This window comes from Pinus tabuliformis, chromosome 4_2 (assembly GCF_031772625.1).
Source record: "Pinus tabuliformis cultivar Carrire ecotype Pingquan chromosome 4_2, CPIR1, whole genome shotgun sequence".
Lineage (NCBI taxonomy): Eukaryota > Viridiplantae > Streptophyta > Pinopsida > Pinales > Pinaceae > Pinus > Pinus tabuliformis.
Window position 1 is genome coordinate 900626035 of NC_142304.1, and position 23067 is coordinate 900649101.

General features: G+C 37.4%; 1 protein-coding gene across 1 annotated transcript in view; it reads left to right on the top strand.

The window, feature by feature from the left end:
* The first annotated feature begins 20372 nt into the window (after positions 1-20372).
* The window catches only part of LOC149172600 (serine carboxypeptidase 1-like), a 189551-nt gene continuing 186856 nt past the window's right edge, over positions 20373-23067 (top strand). Inside the window, exons 1-7 of the mRNA XM_089427749.1 lie at positions 20373-20524; positions 20707-20852; positions 21307-21380; positions 22236-22358; positions 22540-22642; positions 22746-22783; positions 22892-22996. Of these exons, the coding sequence (XP_089283875.1) occupies positions 20373-20524; positions 20707-20852; positions 21307-21380; positions 22236-22358; positions 22540-22642; positions 22746-22783; positions 22892-22996 (741 nt within the window). The remainder of the gene's footprint in view (positions 20525-20706; positions 20853-21306; positions 21381-22235; positions 22359-22539; positions 22643-22745; positions 22784-22891; positions 22997-23067) is intronic.

Below are 23067 nucleotides of genomic sequence, written 5' to 3' on the forward strand. Positions count from 1 at the left end.
ATCGATTTTTTTTTCTAAATCGCCAAAATGAATAACAATATATTTGAAGCATGCATGAGTGAGCATAACATGCTCGATGGTTCCAATTATGCAAATTGGAAGTTTAAGATGCAGACTCTGCTAGAAGTGCAAAGTGCTTGGATGGTTGTGAATGGGGATGAGCTGAGGCCCACGGCTGGATCAGCATCAGTCCCAGATTAGGAGAATCGAGAAAGTAGAGCAAGGACAATGTTAAAGATGTTAGTGAAAGATTGTATTATACCGGACATCAGAGAAGGTAAGTTAGCTAACGAGATCTGGGGAACTCTTAAGGAATTGTACGAGATCAGAAATTCAAATCGTCTTTTGTTCCTCAAGAGTAAGATCTTATCCATGAAGATGGAGGAGAATGAAACGGTTGTTTCATTTGTAGCAAGGATCAAGGATCTGAAAAACAAATTATCAGATATTGATCATAGAATGGATGATACAGATCTTGTGACCATTACAATGAATGGTGTCACTGATGATTATCAAATGTTCATCACTGGGATCAATGCCAGAGAAAAGATCCCGCGTTTTGAAGAGCTGACAGGAATACTGATGCAAGAAGAAGAGAGGAGATCAACTCTGAAACCCCAGAGTGTCGATCTTGCATTGGTAGTGAGGAAGAGCTTCTACAAAGGGAAATGAGGCCCACAACAACAAAACAGAGCAGGTTCACATAAATGGCCAAATCTGACCCGAGGTATGCACCCGAATAAAAACAACTCTGAAACTAAATGTTTTTATTGCAGAAAATTGGGTCATATTGCCAAGGAATGTAGGAAAAAGAAGTACCATGAAGAACAACAGAAGCCAAAGAGACATGCAGGTCATCTCGCAAATAGTGATCAAGTCCAGAATTTGAGGTTGTTCATGGCAGATCGTGATGAAAATGTTGATGCAGACATCTGGTATGTAGATTCAGGGGCGTCAACGCACATGATAGGGAACAAGAACTAGCTGGAGGATTTTAAAGAGATCAATGAAGGCGCACAAATTTACCTAGGAGATGACAAAAGCCATCAAATCAAAGGATATGGGAAAGTTTCTTTTATTCTACCTGATGGTAATATCAAACAAATTTATAATGTAATGTATGTGCTTGCCATAACTAAGAACTTGATTTCTGTATCAATGATTACAGATCAAGATTTGGAAGTTGAATTCTTTAAATCTAACTGTTACATTAAAGATTTTCTAGATGGAATGAAGACAATTTCTATAGGAATCCGAATAGGAGGACTGTACAAGCTCGATGTGAGACCTGCACCAGTTCGAGCATTAATAGCAGTGAGCCTGACTACAGAAGAGCTTTGGCACCAGAGATTCGGCCACGTCAATTACAATAATTTGCTGTTACTACAGAGGAAGGAAATGGTAAGATATCTTCCTATGCTTAAGAAAGTACATAATGATTGTGATACTTGTACTTTAGGATAAATGCATAGAGAAGAATTCCCCGTTAGAGTAGAAAAGAAACAAAGGGATATACTGGAGTTAGTGCACACAAACCTTTTTGGTCCCATGCAGACAAAATCATTAGGAGGTGCAATGTATTTCCTACTATTTATTGATGACTGTACGAAGTTTTCTTGGGTGTATTTCTTAGGTAAGAAGAGTCATACATTCGAATACTTTAAGCAGTTTAAAAATATGATTGAAAGAAAAATAGGGAAACAGATAAAAATTCTTCGTTCTAATCAAGGGGGAGAATATAGGAAAGATGAGCTGATCAGATATTGTAAAGATCATGGAATTTTGCGGCAATGTACAGTACCCCATACTCCATAGCAGAATGGAGTAACAAAAAGGAAAAACAGAACTCTGGTGGAATGTGCGAGAAGTATGCTGAAAGGTAAGAATCTTTCAAATGGTTTTTAGGCTAAAGTAGTGCGTACTGCAGTTTATTTAAAAAAAGGAGTCCTACAAGAAGTTTTGAGTTTAAAACTCCTTTTGAAGCTTTGTATGGATATAAGCCTGCAGTAAAACACTTAAGAATATTTGGATGTAAAGCATTTGCCCACATACCCAAGGAAGATAGAAAGAAATTAGACTCAAAAGCCATCAGATGCACTTTTATAGGGTATTGTTCATCATATAAAGCATACAGATTATTTAATTCCTTTACTCACAAGATCTTTGTTAGTAGAGATGTTAAATTCCATGAGCAGGATAGTGAAGAAACTGATGAGCACTATGATGGATGGGACATTCCATACTTTGAAGAAGAGGATGCAGAGAACAATCAAGATCAACAGCAAACAAAGGCAGAGGATGAACAACAACAACAACAACAACAAAAGCAATAGCAACAGCAAAAACAGCAGGAAGAAATAAGGTTTGAAACCACCACCCCACCACTCAGGAGATCAGGTAGAAAAGCTCAAATGCCTGCAAGGTATAGGGAAAATGCATTTATAACTAGTATGATGAATGTTGTTGAACCGTCTAGTTATAAAGAAGCAAATGAAAGTAATGAATGGAAAATAGCCATGGAACAAGAATATGATTCAATAATCAGAAACAACACTGGGAATTGGTAGAACTCCCTAGAGGAATAAAGGTTATAGGTTGCAAATGGTTATATAAACCGAAAATTAATGTAGATGGAACTATAGAAAAGCTGAAAGCTAGGTTGGTTGTAAAGGGGTAGACACAAAAAGAAGGGATAGATTATGAAGAAACCTTCATTCCTGTAGCTAAATTGAATACCATCAGAATGTTAATTGCCTTAGCTACCAAGAAACATTGGATGATGCACCAACTAGATGTAAAGTTTGCATTTCTAAATGGGGAACTGAAAGAAGATGTTTATTTAGAGCAACTGGAAGGGTTTGTCCAGAAGGGAAAAGAACATTTAGTCTGTAGGTTGAAGAAAGCACTCTATGGACTAAAACAAGCTCCCAGGTCATGGTATGAGAAAATTGATTCATTTTTTCTACAAGCTAGCTATAATAGAAGTAAGAATTACACCATGAAATATGAACAAGGGTGCATAGTGCTGATTTCATTATATGTAGATGATTTGATAATTACAGGTGATGTTATATATCTAATTGATGAAATCAAGCAGCAAATGTCATAGATGTTTGAGATGAAGCATCTCATTGAACTCAGATACTATTTAGGTCTCAAGATCTATAGAGATTCACGTCAAACTGTTTTGTCTCAAGCAAAGTATGTCAAAGGCCTATTAGAAAAGTTTAGAATGGATCAGTGTAAGTTTGCACCGGTACCATTGCAGCAGAATATCAAATTACAGTGTGAGGATGGCTCAAAAGAGGCGGATGCAACACTTTACAGACAGCTAGTTGGGAGTCTGATATACCTAACCACCACGAGACTTGATTTGGCTTATGTAGTCAACGTGTTAAGCCAATTTATGTCTAAGCCACTTGAAAGCCATTGGAATGCAATGAAGAATGTTTTGAGGTATCTAAAAGGTACTGTATATTATGGAATTATTTACACTGACTCTTTTCATGTTAAACTGGCAGGATTTGTAGATTTAGATTGGGCAAGAAATGTAGATGATCATATATCTATAACAGGTTATGCATTTAATCTTGGATCGAAGGTGATCACTTAGAGCAAGAAGAAACAGAACGCAGTCTCCTTGTCCTCAACAGAAGCAGAGTATCAAGCCATGTGTGCAGCAACGTGCAAGGTGGTTTGGTTCCAGAGACTTCTCCAGGATGTTGGGGAAAAACAGACAATTGCATCAACAATCATATATGACAATCGAAGTTCAATCAAGTTAGCCAACAATCCGATGTTTCACAAAAACACGAAACATATTGATACTCAATTCCATTTTGTAAGGGAGAAAGTGCAATCTAAAGAAATTCATTTGGAATAATATAATACATGTGATAATGCACCCAAATGATTCAGAATGCCTCATTAACAGTAATATCCTGCATGTGCCAGTCCTTTTAACTTCCCCCTGCATCGTAGTGGCCCCTGTTACCTGTGTTGCTACTACTTTCTCGACGGCCTTGGCCTGCTCTGTGGCTACCCTCGCTGCCTCGTGGGTAACCCTTACCTACATGGCCAACTATTCATTGCACTTCTATTGGGCTATCAGCTTGGTGGCATCCTTCTGCTTTTGTGCCACTATTATATACTACTCTACCAAATTCGGGGTGCACCACTCAGGAGGCCATGATTCGAGCACGGAAATGATGGCATCATTAATTGCGATGAAAGGAAGCTTGGGTCCAGTTCTGAGCTGGATCCTTATGCACCTTGATATGCTTATCATGCATATCCGCCTTGAAGTCTGCAAAGCTCCACAGACTATTGTACACTGTGGGGGATAGGTGCGGCCTCCTGTTAAACCACATCCTGAAGCTCACCTCCATGAACACCCAGAAGATCTTAGTATCACGGATCCACATGGTGTCCTTCATAACCCAAAGCGACGCATACTTTGCAGCGTCTGGCAAGTCCTGTTCAATATGAGGGAACTGACTGTCCTGAGGCAGCTCCCCTGTCACCAATAAAATAGACAAGAGCAACAGCGTGTAGTGGAAGGTCTTGGCCTACTCTTGAGCTTCCTTACAGCTAATTAGGAATTCTTTGTAGAGGAACTCGACCCAGTTGAATTGGATCCCCTCCGCGCATTGTTCTGCCAGCACAACTACTGGCGCTGGTACCTCATCTCCGTCGCATTTTCTCATCATCTTCCTGGCCAGGAGTTGGGTATCTATGGGCACCCCTTTATCTTTAATGCTACTAATTATGTAGCCCCTCTACTTCTTTTATAATTTGTACTTCTTCTTCATGGCCTCTACGATGGCCAAATCTCCGCTTTTTCCGGCTATCTTTGCAGGGTCCTTTCCCTTACAAGGAAGCCAGGAAATCCTATGGATAAGATCTGCCATGATGGGAATAAGCTCCTCCAACCATAAGTACCCATCATGCACCAGACAAATCAGCTACGTCATGATAAAAATTATGATAGGTGCACAGTGAAAGTGCGGAATCCATAGTAGGTGGAGTAGTCCGACCTTATCCACACTGCGCAGCCATTTCTACAGCTCTAACATTGTAACTAACCCCTCTCTGCTCTATTTCATGAGGTTCTTAGTCTCTAAATGTGGGAAATTCTCGCTATCCGTGAGGTCCCAGCCTTCAAATTTCCTTGTGGGCACACGGCACAGGGCCGAGCCCTCAAACAGAATTCCATTTAGGAGGAGTGGAGTTTGGAGTGTGCTCTTAGCGGCATCCAAATCCTTGGGTACCTTAGCTTTCGCTTTCCGTGGAGGAACATACTCGGGCAATTTTGCTGTAGTGCACACTAGCTAGATGCCTTCTTCCTTTTCTTCATCTGCCTCTATCTCATCTATGAGAGCCTGTAGGTCCTCCTCCTCATCATCTATCTCAATGGTGATATCCTTGCCCTTTTCTTCCATGGAAATTTTACCAAACCACGGTTTTCGCGGGGACATGCAGAATGGTCATTCTTCCTATTTATCCTTCTTCGTCCTCAGTGTCCGAGGTGATTTCTGAATTTATGGCGCATCCCCAACCTGCACTGTAGGGTTCTGCGCGGATTCCTCGGCAGTAGTCTCTGCAAAATGTAGGAATTTACAGGGTAAGTTCACCAGACAGAACACCAAAAGGACACCGCTCACAAACAGATCGCAGATCAATACACCAATATTTTGACATGGTTAAAACCCTCAAAGAGGGAAACAGTTCACGGCCTGAGCCAACGCGGCCACTTCAGGCAATTTATTAATAAAATAATGAAAATTTACATAAGCTTCTCTCATGCACGGATTACCCTACAAATGACCCTCCATGCGCTTTAAATAGAAATCATGGACCAATCGGGTGTCAAGCCATGGATCAAGTATCGGTAATACCGAGGAGAGAATGAACCATCGGATCACTACATATCGTGACCGTCAGATTGTAAGTTACAAAATGTACAAGGTAAAGAAACACACTTTACCTAACTCTATACTAGACCAAGTTGTACTTAACTATTTCCTATGTGTTGGAATATCCTAACATCCCCCCTTAAGAACAACTTGGGATAGGATTGAAGGATTTAAAAATATGGCACAATAGGAGAAGGAAGGAGGCACTAGAGCCTATCCCCCCTTAGTGACAACTTCCTGAACTCCAACCATAAATCGAAGTTTAGTGAACTTCGCCTCTGTGAGAGCCTTTGTAAAGATGTCTGCAACTTGATCATCTGTTGAACAATATTGCACTTCCAGAACATGGTCGTGAATGAGCTTTCTGATGAAGTGCATGTGCAGTTCAATGTGTTTGCTACGCTGATGTAGGACTGGATCTTTGCATAGCTAAATGGCACTTTGATTATCACACCAAGGTGTAGTCGGACGCTGCTGCTCAAAGCCAAACTCTGATACGATCTTACGAAGCCACAAGGCTTCTTTACTAGCTTCTACAGCACCACGATACTCTGCTTCTGCTGACGAAAGAGAAATGGCACCCTGTTTCTTGCAAGCCCATGTAATAGGTCCTGAACCAAGAGTGAACACATAACCGGCAGTAGACTTCCAATCATCAGGGTCACCAGCCCAATCGGAATTAGTGAAACCAACCAATAGAGGAGATGCTTCGGCACTGTAATGAATCCCAAACTGAACTGTACCTCAAACATAACGAAGTATTCTTTTAGCTGCTTTCCAATGACTTTCACGGGGGTTTTTCGTGAACCGAGCAACAAGGCCAACAACAAAGGAAAGGTCAGGACGAGTATGGGTTAGATACAAACGTTTTCCTACAAGTTGACGGTATAAGGTAGCATCAACTTCAGGAGAAGCACAAGTGACTAAAAGTTTGACCCCAGACTGGAAGGGAGAAGGGGTTGGCTTACAGTCTTCCATGTGAAAATGGCGTAGAATATCACAGGCATACTTGGATTGAGAAAGGGAAATACCTTCCTTGGATTACAATACTTGAAGACCGAGAAAATAATGTAAGTGTCCTAAGTCTGTCATTTCAAATTTATTTTTAAGGGTGGAATTCACATGGTTTATAAGTTTGGGATCACTACCGGTAAGGATAAGATCATCAACATAAAGAACAAGAATGATAAGAGACTTGCCCACTTTCTTGGTGTAGACAGTATTGTCAGAATGACACCTAGAAAAGGCAGATTCTAAAAGAAAGCTATCCATTTTGGCATACCAAGCTCGAGGAGCTTGCTTGAGACCATAAAGGGATTTCTTAAGCCGACATACAAGGCTGGAGTCTATTTTTATGAAGCCAATGGGTTGTTCCATGTAGATTTATTCATGCAAGTCCCCATGCAAGAAGGCAGATTTAATATCCATATGATGGACTTCCCATTTGAACGAGGCAGCAAGGGAAAGAACAAGGCGGATAGAGTTCATTTTGGCAATAGGGGAGAATGTTTCAGTGTATTCAATGCCTTCAACCTGTGAAAAACCTTTAGTAACAAGATGAGCTTTATGTTTATCAACTTTCCCATCTGGTCCATACTTGGTTCTATAAACCCATTTGCATCTAACAAGTTTTCGTCCCTTTGGTAGAGGAACAAGATCCCATGTATCATTTGCCAACAATGAATGATATTCTTCATTCATAGCTGCTTCTCAATCTGGATGGCCTGAAGCTTCTGCAAAGGTGTCAGGATCATAATTTACTGGAGCTTGAGCCAGTAAAGAAGAGGCTCTCTCGAACTGAGAACGTGTACGTCCTTGATCTGTAGGATCACCGGCAAGATCACCTGCTACATCCTGAGTAGCATGGACCCATTTTGGAAGCTGAGGAGCTGAAGGAGGATCTTGAGAAGGTGGGGGAGGATTGTCATCCTCACTATCATCATCTGAAGAAGAAATGTTTTCAAAAGTAGAAGAGATAGGGAGAGGTGGCACACCCGTCGGACTAGGCTCGCAGGCCGATATACTTTCATCAAATTTTACATCTCTTCTAATGATAACATTTTTGGACTTAAATGGAATAAGTCTATAGCTTTTGACATCTTCAGAATATCCAACAAAAGTACATTTTTCACTCTTAGGTTCTAAAGCTTTATGCTTTTCATCTGGAATATGGGCCCACGCTTCACTTCCAAAAACACGAAAGTGACTAACATCTGGTTTGATTGAGCTCCATGCTTCTTTTGGAGTGATATTCTTTAAAGCCTTAGTAGGAGTGTGATTTATTATGTAATTTGCACAGTTAATTGCTTCTGCCCAAAAACTAAGACCAAGTCCTTTAGATTGTAGCATACAATTAGCCATTTCCTTTAAGGTGCGATTCTTCCTTTTAGCTACACCATTTTGTTGTGGAGTATATGGAACAGTATGTTGCATTTGAATTCCATTCTCAGTGCAAAAGTTGATGAATGTGTTTCTAACATATTCTCCGCCATTATCAGATCTTAGCTTAAGAATTTGATGTCCAGATTGTTTTTCAACAAAGGCCTTGAAGGCCAAAAATGTGTTAAATACTTCACTCTTGAGTTTTAAGAAGTATACCCAAGTGCGTCTAGAGAAATCATCAATGAAAGTTAAGAAATACTTGCAGCCAGAGAATGAAACAATAGCAAGTGGACCACATAAATCACTATGCACAAGCTGTAAAGGGGCTGAGGCATGCCAAGAGGCACGTTTTTCAAAACTGTCCTGATGATGTTTTCCGAGTACACATCCGGAACAAACACCATCTCTGCAAGATACCATAGGAAGACCCGTCACCATATTTTCTTTACATAGATGCTGAAGGGAGTGATATTTTAAGTGACCAAATCGCTCATGCCAAAGTTTGCTCACTTCATCATTATGAGCAACAAATACTGAGGGAAGATTTTATGACCCAAAGTTGTGAAACTTATACAACCTTGTAGAATCATCAGCAATGCCAGTAGCCAAAATATGTTTAGGATCTCTTAGGTCCTTGATTACAACATCATGAGGTGAAAATTCAACGATTTTACCTTCACCTGAATGAGTTATCTGATATACAGATAGAAGGTTGTAGGATAAGGTTAGAACACATAATACATCATTAAACTGACCATTGTCTAGATGAACAGTTCCAGTCCCTACAACACTAAGAGATCTATCATCACCAAAACCCACACCTCTCCTGGTAGTTGTCATCTTGTTCTAACTGTCTGTCGTTGTTCACGAACTTGGGGGCTCAAATATCACTTGGTGCTCAACACTCTGTGATCTTCAAAGTAGCTCAAATCTCAAATGAACAAGTGTTGTCTCGTGGCTATCCCTTGGAGTTTTATAGCATCTTTTGAATTTGAACTCGACCATTCCACCGATTTCTGGGTCATTAATGCTTCCTTGGCCGTAGATTGTCCCAAATCTAGCTCTTAATTCATTTCTTAATTGTCCGCCGCCCTCTACCTTTTGCCTTAAATTGGACATCTCATCATGAATAGTGACGCTTATGGTTACTCCCTAGTCTACCTGTGCAGTAGCACAGCCCCCTATGCGCGGGTGCGACCCTTGTGTCATGTTGTTTTTTTGCGCATCTCCCTCACAGCACAGCCCCAAAACAGACTCTTTTAGAGTCCTGCGCTCTCTTTAAATTGTTTGGAGCGCTGAGACTGTGCCCCCTACGGCTAATCAAGTGGTTGCACCACCTGTGCGAGACTTCAAATCGACTTCCAGCATAGCCCAAAACACTCCTCAATTATCTGCGTAACCGCCGACGATGTGCATTCTACAATATGTAGTGCGCTCCCCTGGGTAATGTGTTTGGTGAGGTGCATTTGTAGCCATGGCAACAGAGTCATAAATTCGCGACGACATTCTTCTAACGTAGTGGTACGATCACTTGTATCTTGCCTTGTCATCCTTGGTTTATCGGCGAGACATGCCTACATGATCTCGTTTTCTAGCCTCTTGATCTCAGTGTCCATCAAAATGCTTTTCTTCTTCAATTGTACCCGGCCTTCTTCAATTTCGTGAAGTCTAAGTTTCCCTCGTCGAATGGCTTCGCGAATCCTTATATGGTCATCCTCACGTGGTTGTGTGATTCCTTCGTCCTAGTTTTTGCGCGCTGCCATAAATGTGGGAGCTATTACGTGTGGATTCCATTTGGTATTCCCTCCAAAAATTTGGGTTCCTACTCTGTTTCGCACCTTTCAAATCATCTTCGTGCTTAGGCTTTTGCACATGGTCCTATGCGCCCATCAAACTGGTGGCACACGCAGGTCCCAATCAGTTCGTCTCGCCTGGTGAACCTTGTTCAGTACTCCACACACCCTATCAAATGCCTCTTCGTGGAGAATTGGTAGCACGTGTCACCCGTCCTACTCTGTGGTTTGTTCCGATTCTCTAGGCTAGGTTTGGTGTGCGCTTGTGCGAACTATACAGTGTATGTTTGTACCCACCGGGAAAGGTGGGCACACAAGCTGTTTTGCCGCTGATGATTGGCTTTTGTTCAGAGATGGAGTTTTCCAAAACATAGGCGAATCATCCTTCAGCATCCGCGTCAGTGCTCAAAAGTTCCTTGATGCATACCCCACGATCGTGCGGGTGTTGCACACAATGCCCACTTCAGAGCATCAAACCGCTGCTGTTCTGGAACTGTGCTTTCAAATTTGTTGAGGAATTCATCCACTGTTGATACTCCATCATATTTCGGCAGGTCCCTTGCCTTTGTTGTTATGCAACGCAATGACTGATCATCATTTTGCAGATCAATGTTGTTACTTCATGTAGCTGATTGTGCCATCGCTCTATCTCGTCGTTTGAATCCTAAGTGCAGGAGCTTTCATGCACCCACGAAATCCTTCCATCTACAGTCAGATTCAGCCAATCCTCCCCTTATGCAGTTATCTTGTAGATACAGTAGAGATCGTCATCACTATCGTCATCGTGGACCAATTTAGTGTATCGCGCTCCTTCGGCTGGGTCTAGCAGTACTACTATGCGTAGTGACTTTTTCTTAAAGATCATTTTGCACTTCTTTAGATTTATGACTCCGTTAATATCGGTAGCCTAGTATATTCCTAGCAGTATGGGATAGGGATTGCTGTCATCGATAATCTCTATCACTTCAAAATCCGCTTGCACACTTGCGCCTTCAATATCGACTGTCACCTCATGCAATCTTCCCATGGGAAAAATCTTTTGTTGGTTTGTCATTCATAACTGAATAGGGGACCATTGTAACACATGTCTTTCCATGTGTTCCCATGTTTGATTTGGTACTACATTCACGTTCAAACCCAGATCCAGGATTACTTGATCCATTTCGTAATCTCCTATTTGCGCAGTCAACCTCATCTCCCTTCCAATGTGTAATGCATGCTTTCCAAGTCTTCAAGCCACACACAGTTCTCGTGACCTTGCACACCTAGTCATAAGTTCTTGTAGTCCTTTGACTACCTTGCTGTCCCGCAACAATTTCATGCATGTCTCCAGAAAGATAGTGAGCATTGAAGGATCCATCCCTGGTTCTAGTTGATCTTTACTACCTGAAGTGGAGGCCTCTATGAAGCTCTTATTAGCTTCCATGAATGTCTCCTTTGTGCATTTTATGTCAAACTTGGGTTCCTTTGTACGAGCCTTGCGAACCCACGCGCTATCTTCTAGCTACTTCTCTTTATCATCTCCCATGCCCATACCGCTCCTGAGCATGTTTACATTTGGGTCTTCTTCGTACAGTTCAGATTTCATCATTTGTAAATTCTCGGTCAGAGAGGGCTGGAGTACCCCCTTTTCGCGCATATTTTCTATCAGTGAAGGGAAATCTTCTCCCTCATGATCAAACTGATTACAGTACCAACATGATGTCCTAGTCGGGTTCGTACAATCGTGGTCATAATGCGCTAGCCCTCCAAAATTGTAACAAATTATCTGGCCAAGACCCCTTCCTGGTCCAATTCCACCTCGACCCCGACCGCGCCCTTAAAACCCAATGCACGGCATCCCTGCATTTGGGTCAAGGGCTCGCGTTTCAGCCTGCACCTTGTAGGCAGGAGTTTGATCCATCATTATTTCATAGCTTCAAAAGGTGCGTTCGTCATGACCTACCAACCTACAGAAAGTACAAAACAATTGTTGGGACGTTTGCGTATACTTCTGCAATAGATGACAATTACCTGTGGCATGTTTTCCTCCTATCTGAAAGATCACACAACATAATGCAGATGTCGTGCTCGTCCCTGCCTATGCGTCCGGTCTTAATGACATTGGTCCCCCACTGCCAAGTAGTTCACGAACACTGGATAATGGTCCTTGTCATGCCCTTGGCCTGTGCATTTTATGCACCATACTTCCTCGCGTACCTCCAATTGAGTTGTCCTGTCCTGTTACAAACTTTGCATCTCCAGACATAGATTCTACAGTTGCACATGGATTTATTGGACTCCCAACCCAAGGTCTTGTATAGGGGTCTCAAGTAATCTCATTTCCATCTCCAACGCTTCAGCCTGGGTGGAAATTTTTTGTTGGGATAACATCCTCTTTAAGTGTAGCATAAGTGAGGCCACAGACCATGCGCGATGATGTGCGTCTGTTAACGTCATATTGGCTTCACAGATTGTACTCTTCATCTTTTGGTCCAGATCCAAAGGGGTCTTGCCCGAGAGCATCGCGATCTCCTAAAACCCGATGATTGATTGTGTCTCTGATTTTGGCCTACTAAATTCCTTGTTTAGCACGGTCTGGATCTCTGTAATTCTTGCGTTTGGGTGGTCATTAGAATGCTTGATATACCATGTTAATGCGTGATCCTGCGACGCACTCACCAGTGTAGCCTTTTTAATATGATCATGCACGACACCTTTTGCTTCCCATACTACTCTTACCATGAACATGAGTTGGCCTGGATCTTCATTTCCTACTCCTCTGAATACCGGCAGTTTGATCGACTTGCCATACTGAACTGTGGTGGGGGTGGAGGTGGAGTGGGTGGAGATAGAGGTGAGGGGGGTGAAATGGGTGGCGGTGTCAGTGGGGGTGGTAAATGTGGAATTATTTGTCTTATAAAATTGACCATGCTTCTCGGAGAAACTTTTGCAAGCTCCTCCTCGCTTTCCCGCGAGGGTGAAATTAAGGGACTGTTTTCCAACTCCCCACTACTTCCGCTTCTGTAGATCTTCCCACTAGCGGTCCCTTGAGAAAACGTTGCTCTGCCTCACTGTAGCTGATGGTTGTGTCTACTGCGAACTCAGTGATGAATCCTCCTATTATTCAATTGAGCCATTGGTCCACAACTCATGCTATCTTATCTTCTGATGCTTCTAGCCTGCGCATTAGTTCCAGAGTCCACACTATTGGTTTGTCAAGACTACACCTTCCCTCACTGTCTGCTAACTTCGCGATCCACTGATACAGCTGAGATGGAAAAGATGCAAATAAAATTTCATGGATTTACGTATACAAGTAGTGCTCCAGCCACAGTTCCTTAGATACTCACAGATTTCTGTTCTCCTGTGCTGTGAACTCGTGAATCTTCTTGTCCAAACACTCTTCAATTTCCTCCTTTGTTGAATTCTAGTGGCACGACATCAGACATCCTTTATGAAAATCCAGGTCCCAACAACAAAACAATTTGTTGGCTTGTATGGGCCTGACCCAAGTTTAGAGGTGAATTAGCCAAGCAAATCTCGGTACTACTAGCCCTTTCGGGAACAGTTCATGGAGCGCGGACTGAGGTCTCACTCGAAGTAGTATGGGAGGGTGCTAGAACTAGGTTTCCACACCCTGGGGATGTCTAATGGGCTTCTGGAGGTTTGCAATCTGACACGTTGCTACGTGCACTTGTTAGTCCTTCACAACCTATGTTGTTGTTTCCGCACAGCCCTACTCAGGGCGCGACCTGTATAACACCCAAGATCCTTACTAATGAACCGATTACTTAGCTTGTGTGTGTAAGATACATGGTTATTACAGGATATTCAACAACCATATCAGTGCATGCGATACATAAACTTTACAAACATAAAGAAGATAATGCACAATGAATACACAGAAATAAGAATCAACTTCTCTTTATTAATCTTCAATTTCGCTTATAAACTTGACACCGCCCTGTGAACTCAGTTGCAAGGGTCCACGCACTCAGTTGTAGACTCTACTAGGCCTCTGCGCACTCAACTGCAAAGCCTATTCCTACTACTACGACCTAATACACTTAGAATCCTACTCTAAGCTCGAACCATTCCTTCACTACTCACTCTATCCTCTCCTCCCTTTTCAACTTAGAGCGTCGCTCTATTTATACAATCCCATGGTCCGTGGACCATGGGTAAGCCGACATGACTTTACATTACATTACATTACATTACTTTAGGGCAGACATCCCTATTACTTAACCTCTACTTCATGCTCCGCGCCTGCAATTCGCGGAGTTTTACAAAACTTTTGACCAAAACTTGGGCTTTGAGCCCCAAAACCTGTTGTGGGGGGATTCCATGCCCAACAACTACATTTTTCGTATATATGGTTATTAGTAGCTAATTTAAAGTATCTGATAATGTGGCTGAAATTTAGTCATATTTCTTTGGTTATAAATTGGTTTCAAGTGATGATTAAATTTTTCATATATATATATATATATATATATATATATATATATATAATATATATATATATAATATATATATATAATATATATATATATATATATATATATATATATATATATATATCTATTAGTAGCTAATTTACAATATCTTATAACAAGACCAATAATTTGGTCATATTTTGTTTGGTCATTAATTCATTTTCTAGGGTGTTCATATAGTAATATATTTTGTTGTATATTTGGTAATTAATTGTGACAATTAATGACTAAATCAATGACTAAATTAATAACCAAATTAATGACTAAATATACTACTAGATGATAAAATTGAGACAACCAATTAATGACTAAGCTAAAAACGGGTAAAAGTTGGTCGCATTATAAGATACTGTAAATTAGCTACAACAATTAGCTAGTACTGGTCACTGACTGAAAAATCATCGTTTATATGCAAATTTTAGTCATTTTTTCATAACTAATTAGCCATTCTATACTAGTGGAATGGAAATCGAGTGAAGGAGTGCCAGAGGGCCATAAAGCCAACTCGAGCATGCAAAGATGGGATTTTAGAATGCAGAGTTGTGTAGTGGGAGGACTAGTAAAGTGATGTAATTGGGAGTAAGGTGAGATGGCTAGGGGGTTTTATTTTCCCTCCAACATGAACTAGAATACCAAGAGGGAGTGTGTAGGGTCGGGTTGGGGAGAAGTCAAAGAAGTGGAAAATTTAGTGGAAACAAGAATGGCAAGGGAAACCAAGAGATGAGTACCTCATGGTCACGAGTTTCTTAGTTGGTGGGAGTAAAGGGTCTGTGTACCAAAGTGTAGAGTTCAAATGAAATGATGGATAGAGGAGGTGCATTTATAAAAGAAATGTGCATGTGTAAGGAGAGCGGTTTCACCTGAAGGGTGCTTGTGTAGTGGGTCGCATGTGACGAGGACCAACTGGTGGTTTCTAATAGAGGTTGCATAGAAAGAAAGGTCGCATGTGGCCTACTTATGTGAGGTCATAGACGGGGATACGAAGGGGGCTAGGTTGTGTGCGACTAGCTCAAAGGTAAGCTTGCAAGGAGAGAGTGTGTTGGGTTACAATTCATGCCTAAATCGAAATCACAAGTCGCAAACTAGAAGGGGTCTCAAGATTGTTGATTTCCTTCAATGTGATCATGTGACCATGCCACCCGAAGGTAACTTAATGTTTAGAGTGACGGTTTCATGCGATTTAGAGGAGGGATAAGTCACAAATTTCAACAAAAAAGCTTAACCTGAGGTCTCTTAGTACGACTAGCGACCTATAAGAAAACTTATGATTTGGCCGTGAAAGTTAAAATTTCCTCAAGTCCCAGAAGAACCCGGTGATCCAAAAGAGCATGAAATGTCATTGGATGCCATAGAGAAAGGACGAGAGTCCACCATGGGAGGTTCTCCAAAATTTTGGAATGGGAAAAATTTTCGGATTGTTGTGGAGGCTATAACACACTGTTATGGACACGTTTCCAAAGCTTGCTTTATGCATATTGATCTCTCCCTTATGTCAAGTTTGGCATTCAAAGGCAACATTCCATTAGTGCAGCAAACGTGTAATTTTTTTTTTTAAGTGAACAGGTTTTAACTTTAAGAATTTTATTGTTTTTTTTTTAATTGTGAACCTCTTTGAATTGTTCCTTATTTCATAGAAAATTTCAAATGAATTATTTAGGTTTGTGTTTGGCTTACTAACTTTTATTTTGAGATTTGTGAACCTTATGAAATAGATTCCATAGAAGCAACATACTTCGAATTTAATCAATTTTAATCACCAAATCCTATAACTTAAAATACAACTTAAAATACAACTATTAAATTTCTTATACTAATGATATCAATATTTATAATCTATTTAAAAATCTATTTATTTATATTTTTAGTTCAAATAAAAATATAAAAAAATCCACGAATACATTAATTTATCATTTTCTTAATAACATGTTACATGTTGTCATACCTCAAAAATTCAACTCAAGATGATGTTTACTTCCCTAGGAAGTTTACATTTGTTTATTTTTGTCATTTAGGGGAACTATTGACTCACTCCAACAATAAATATTGGGCTTTATTTTTATTTGTTGTCTTGTATGAGGGGAAGTAGATATAGATTGTGAATATACCACTTTGAGTATAGTATATCTATATAAAAATATATATAAATAATTATTTTTATTTTTTTCTTATATTTTAAAATTAATTATTTATAGAATAAAACAATTAAAAATATATATTTTTTCTATATTCTTAAACTTATTATTTATAAATTAAAACAATTAAAATTATCATACATTTATCATACATTTATCAAACATTATATAATTCTATTGAAAAAAACCACAAAACATATATTTTTAGAGAAAAGTTAACAATTGAAAATTATAAATGTTAGTATAATTTTTAAGCATAACTTCATTATTAATTAATAATAAAAACTTGAATCTCTTTTTGGAGATTTGACTTTTTGAGTGGGATCTTATTAATTAATAATGAAAACCTAAATCTCTTTTTGGAGATTTAGCATTTTGAGTGGATCCCATTGAAAACAAGCTTTCAAGGATTTTGTTTTTCTTTAAGGATTATCTTTTTCTATTTATCTTATATATTTATAAATAAAATATTTAGCAACTAGAAACTTACTCATTTCTACCATATTTTAATATGAAATTTTCCTATTTCTTATAATGGCAATTTTGTTAGTATTTAATTTATTATTTACTATATTTATAATATAAAGATTTTGGCCTATAATTTTGTAAATATTAATTTTTTTATTAATAAAAATCTTTACCAATTTAAATCAGTCATGTAATTTTTTAAATATAAATATATATGTTTTTTAATTTTTTAAATATTAAATTTTATATTAATAAATATTCTTACCAAATTCTATCACAGTTATAATTTTTTAATATATAATTTACAATTTATTATTACTTTTACAATTACCTTACAATAAAATAAAATAATAAATTTTAATATAATTTTTTATTTTTTAAATATTAAATTTTAATATTTTTTTTTTTCTGAATATGACTACTTCTATTAACTGTGTAAAACATATATACAAAAAGATTACATAGGGCAAGGTTTAGTATCATTGAATTTTTTAATATATAATTTACAATTTACTATTACTTTACAATCAAATAAAATAATAAATTTTAATATATATATTCTTTTTTAAATATAAAATTTTAAAATTAGTATCATTGAATTTTTTAATATATAATTTACAGTTTACTATTACTTTACAATCAAATAAAATAATAAATTTTAATATATATATTCTTTTTTAAATATAATTTTTTATTTTTTAAATATAAAATTTTAAAATTAGTATCATTGACTTTTTTAATATATAATTTACAGTTTACTATTACTTTACAATGAAATAAAATAATAAATTTTAATATATATATTCTTTTTTAAATATAATTTTTTATTTTTTTAATATTAAACTTTAAAATTAGTATCATTGACTTTTTAAATATATAATTTACAGTTTACTATTACTTTACAATGAAATAAAATAATAAATTTTAATATATATATATATATATATATATATATATATATATATTCCTTTTTAAATATAAAATTTTAAAATTAATATCATTGAATTTTTTAATATGTAATTTACAGTTTACTATTACTTTACAATAAAATAAAATAAAATAATAAATATAAATATAAATATATATATATATATATATATTCTTTTTTAAATATAATTTTTTATTTTTTAAATATTAAATTTTAAAATTAGTGTCATTGACTTTTTTAATATATAATTTACAGTTTACTGTTACTTTAAAATGAAATAAAATAATAAATTTTAATAAATATATATATATGTTTTTTTAAATATAAAATTTTAAAATCAGTATGATTGAATTTTTTAATATATAATTTAAAGTTTACTATTACTTTACAATGAAATAAAATAATAAATTTTAATATATATATTATTTTTTAAATATAAAATTTTAAAGCTAGCATCAATGAACCGAACAGTATGGGCGTATTTTCTATTTTTTCTACCGAATGCTACTTTGGAACTTGTGGTATTTTCTAATTTGTCTAGCTAACATTGGGGAACTTGGTAAGTAGGGTTTTACCAGTCACTCCATAAACAACTTAAATTCATAATCTTCTGAAAAATTTTCTCTACCTGATTCCTAAGTAAAAATACAAAACTACTACCAATTAAACTGACTCCTTTGAAAAATCTATATATTGGAAGTTCAAGATTCAGCAGACCTCCCACGAAAGTCTTATTAATTCAGAGGTAAGCTTTCACTATAAGCCCAACAGTCCTTTAACAGTTAGAGTACTGCAAATCAAGAGGTTTCATGTCTATTATCATCGCTTCTCCAAGGCTTTGAAGAATCGAAGTCTTTACGGGCATTCTGAGAAAATTTTTAGAGTCGAGTTCACATGTCAGCGAAACTTAGGATAGCTGAGATCAGACATAAGCTCATTCTTTTGACCGTCGTTGTGAATAAGTTCATTCTCAATTTTACCGGGACGCAATGATTAGAAATAAATTCAGTCTTTGGAGCCCGGAAATACTTATTTGAAGCTTAAATTGATACTCTCTTGTGATAAAATATTGATAAAGTCGTTGAGTTTTCGTATTTCATGTTAAATTTCTATGATTGGAACAAAGCATTTTGTTATGGCATTAAATCTTTTGTTTGCAGGTAACTTTGTCTAAACTTAAGTATACTTTAAACAATTGATAAGAGCTCGAGTTTGATTGGATAAAGGCTAAATTTCCTATATGGCATCAGGCTTTCGGTATTTCGAGAAAATATTGTGTTGGAAATTTCTAGTAATTTCAAACAAATATTGAACACAGAAGAAATACTCTGTTTGTGTGTCACAGGATCTTTAATACAGGGAAGCTTCAAAAAATTTCTGAGAACAGAGATTTTTCACACCCATAATAAACTTGTATTAATTCATAAAAGGCCTGATACAATTTTCTTCCTCTCAGATAAATTTACACAAGAACTTTCACCAAAACAAAATACTCTGTCTCTCTTTTACAAATGATTTTTACACTGCTGTGTAAAATCTTCATACACATTTACTGCTGAAAAAAAACACTTCTACATTTACTGGTGTAAAAATATTTTACACATACCACTGTAAAAACCAATTTTTACATATGTTGTAAAGTTTTCTTACATCACATTTACCAAAAAAATATTTTACCCACACCATACAATTCACCATTCGCTATTGCTTCCCCTACTCTTCATTCGCTGCTGTGAGCCTTTTACATCTCATTCATTACATATTACATTACACATTCTTTCCCACTGCAGTGCTCTGTGTTTTTTTTCATCCCAGTGTGTTTTTCCAAGTTACAAAGTCAACACAATAAAAAACATAACACATACTCTTCATATGTGATAACCAAAAAAAACGACTACCAAAAAGAATCATACAATATTATATGCCGTATGCAAAACTTTAAATATTTCACCTAAAACTATGACTAAGTATTAAATGCATTAAATAAGAGGCCGGCGGTAAGAGTAAGATTAACGTTCTGGCAGATTAAATGAAATCGAAGTGCGTTGACTTGATCGGAGGCAATTCTCACATCAACCTTACACAAGCCAAACGACTTTTAACGTCCGGGGAGTGAGTTGGTGGTTTCGGAGTTGTACACTGGACGCGTGGCAGCAACGGATTGTGTCGAAGACTCTCTGACGAAAACAACCTTTTGCGAATGGTGGTGCGGGGAAGTCTGGGTGGTTTTGCCAAACCACGCTGCAGTAAATGCGGTTGAAGGCGTTTTCACAATGGATTTTGGAAAAATTATGTGGATATGCTACCTTCTTATGTTGGTGGCTCTGCAGACTTACACAACCTACACAGAAGCAGCCCCTCCAAATGCCCGAATCACATCTGTCCCTGGCTACAACGGTAGCCTTCCTTCAGATCATTATGCAGGGTAGGGATAATCTTCATCTATATTTATTTTGATTGTCAGCTAGTTTGAAGTCCATTGAAGTTAAAATTCCGTGACGGATTTGCCTCTGAACATCTTCTCAACCGTGACCACGAGATTTCTGTACAATTATTGTAGTGTGTTTACAATGATGTTATTTATTTATTTATATTTTTGCTGTGTAGATATATAAAGATAGATGAGACTAGTGGAAAGAACCTCTATTACTATTTTGTTACATCAGAAAGAAATGCAGCGACAGATCCTGTTGTTCTTTGGCTGAACGGCGGTCCTGGTGTCTCAAGTTTTGATGGCTTCATATACGAACATGGTTAGTTAAGATTCAACTCTCGACTTTTGCTGGTTTCATATACGAACATGGTTAGTTAAGGTTCAACTTTCTAAATTGACCATTTGTTTATAACTCTAGATAGGTAAACTATCTAAGTTAAGGGGTTAAATTTCCTACTTACTAGATAAACCTACGGGTAGCTCTAAGGATTTATTCGGATTATTACCGTGGATGTAAACTATGTAAATTCAAATAAATTATATCGAAATAAAAAATTAAAATTATTTAAAATAATTAGAAAGCAGGATTTGTATCGCTCTCAAGGAAAATGATTGTTTATCTCCTTACCAGGAACATGCCACTAACATAAAGATAAGAAATATCATATAATAACTACATGCTTATACATTTTTTTCTTTTCCCACCCAAATCATTCATAGATCACCCAAATGATTCAGAATGCCTCATTAACAGTAATATCCTGCACGTGCAGGTCCTTTTAAATTTGAAGCCGGAGAGAATGGAAGTTTGCCTAGACTAAAACTGAATCGATACTCTTGGTCAAAGGTATTTTCAGTGATGTTTTTATATGGATGAAGTTATTATCTGTACATCCTTTTTTTCTAGTGACTTTTATTTTCTAGTTGATTCATTCATTTAAAAAAAATTGATCGATGTCTACGGGTCGAGGAGTTAAGTCCCATGAGGTTACCACGATCGGGGATAGCTTTGATAATGAAGAGTTAAGTCCCAAGAAGTTTATGGGTCAACTCCAGCCGGTCAGCTTTAAAAAAAAAAATTTGTAAAAACACAAAGTTTAAAGATCAAAGAGGAAAACATTGTTGGAAGAATCACCATACCTCTATGGAATCTATAATTTCCACCTTGAGGATCCTAGTTACTGGTTTGGAAAGTTTACCAACACCTATCGATTTTGGTGTAATGGGAAACCTCCAGATGGTGTGAGACCCTGGACCTGGACCAGGTTCGATTCCCCCAATTGCGTTTGAGGGGGCTGTTGGAAGAATCACAGCACCACATTGTATCAGAGCCTGGACCCAAGTTCCATTCACCTGAGTTACATTTGAGGGGGGTGTTGGAAGAATCACCGCACCTCTATGGAATCCATAATTTCCACCCTTGGGATCCTAGTTACTGGTAGTTTACCAACACCTAGGGTTTTGGGGTAACCAAAACCTCTTCACCTCTATGGAATCAGTGACTGGTTTGGAAAGTTTACCAACACCTACAAATTTTGGTGTAAAACCTCCACAAATATTGACTTAAACCACTCTTTGAGTGATAAGAAGGATTCAACGACCAAGAGTTGTAGAACTTATGGAACAAGGAAATGGCTAAATTTTTGGTCAATCGAATTACAAATCAAATTCTAACGATTACATTATTCTTTTATAATCCCAGGTATCAAATATTATCTATCTGGATTCGCCCTGTGGAGTTGGTTATTCATATTCTGAAAACGCGAGTGATTATATTACTGGCGATGTACAGACAGCTTCAGATACGCATCATTTTCTTTTAAAGGTCTTCATCTTTTCCTTGAAAATCAGTGATATTACTATTTTCAGATTCACCGGTATTCGAGTTTTTTTAATTGAAGTATATTTCGTAATTCTGCATACACCATGTAGTTTTGTACAAATGTAGATATCTTGTTGCTGGTTCTACTCTGGAAAGAAAGCTCATTTCATTTATGTTCAAGCAGTGGTTTCAAGAATATCAAGAGTTCATTTCAAATCAGTTTTACATTACGGGAGAATCATATGCAGGAATCTATGTTCCAACCCTAGCGTCAGAAGTGGTTAAGGGTACGGCAATATTGTTTTGTTTCAAAAGACATTAGATACAGGTTTATAATAGATGAAACCTTCACTCACCTTTTGTGCCTTCTATGATTTTGTTAATTTACAGGAATTCAAGCTGGGATAAAACCGTTTTTGAATTTTAAGGTAAATTGGTTTGGATTATTTAGCATTGAAATTGCTAACAATCTTTTAGTCTATATATGTTCTATAAAAGTTAGGCTAATTTGTTTTTACTGGATGCTGAGTTTTCAGGGTTATGCAATAGGAAATGGGATCGTTGGAGAACCAAGATTTGATGACAATGTGGTTGTACCTTTTGCTCATGGAATGGGGCTTATATCGGAAGATCAATATCAAGTAATTTCTCTCCTAATTTTTTTATTTTCTTTTTAAGTAACATTTTATTAAATATTTTATTTTATTTTTGT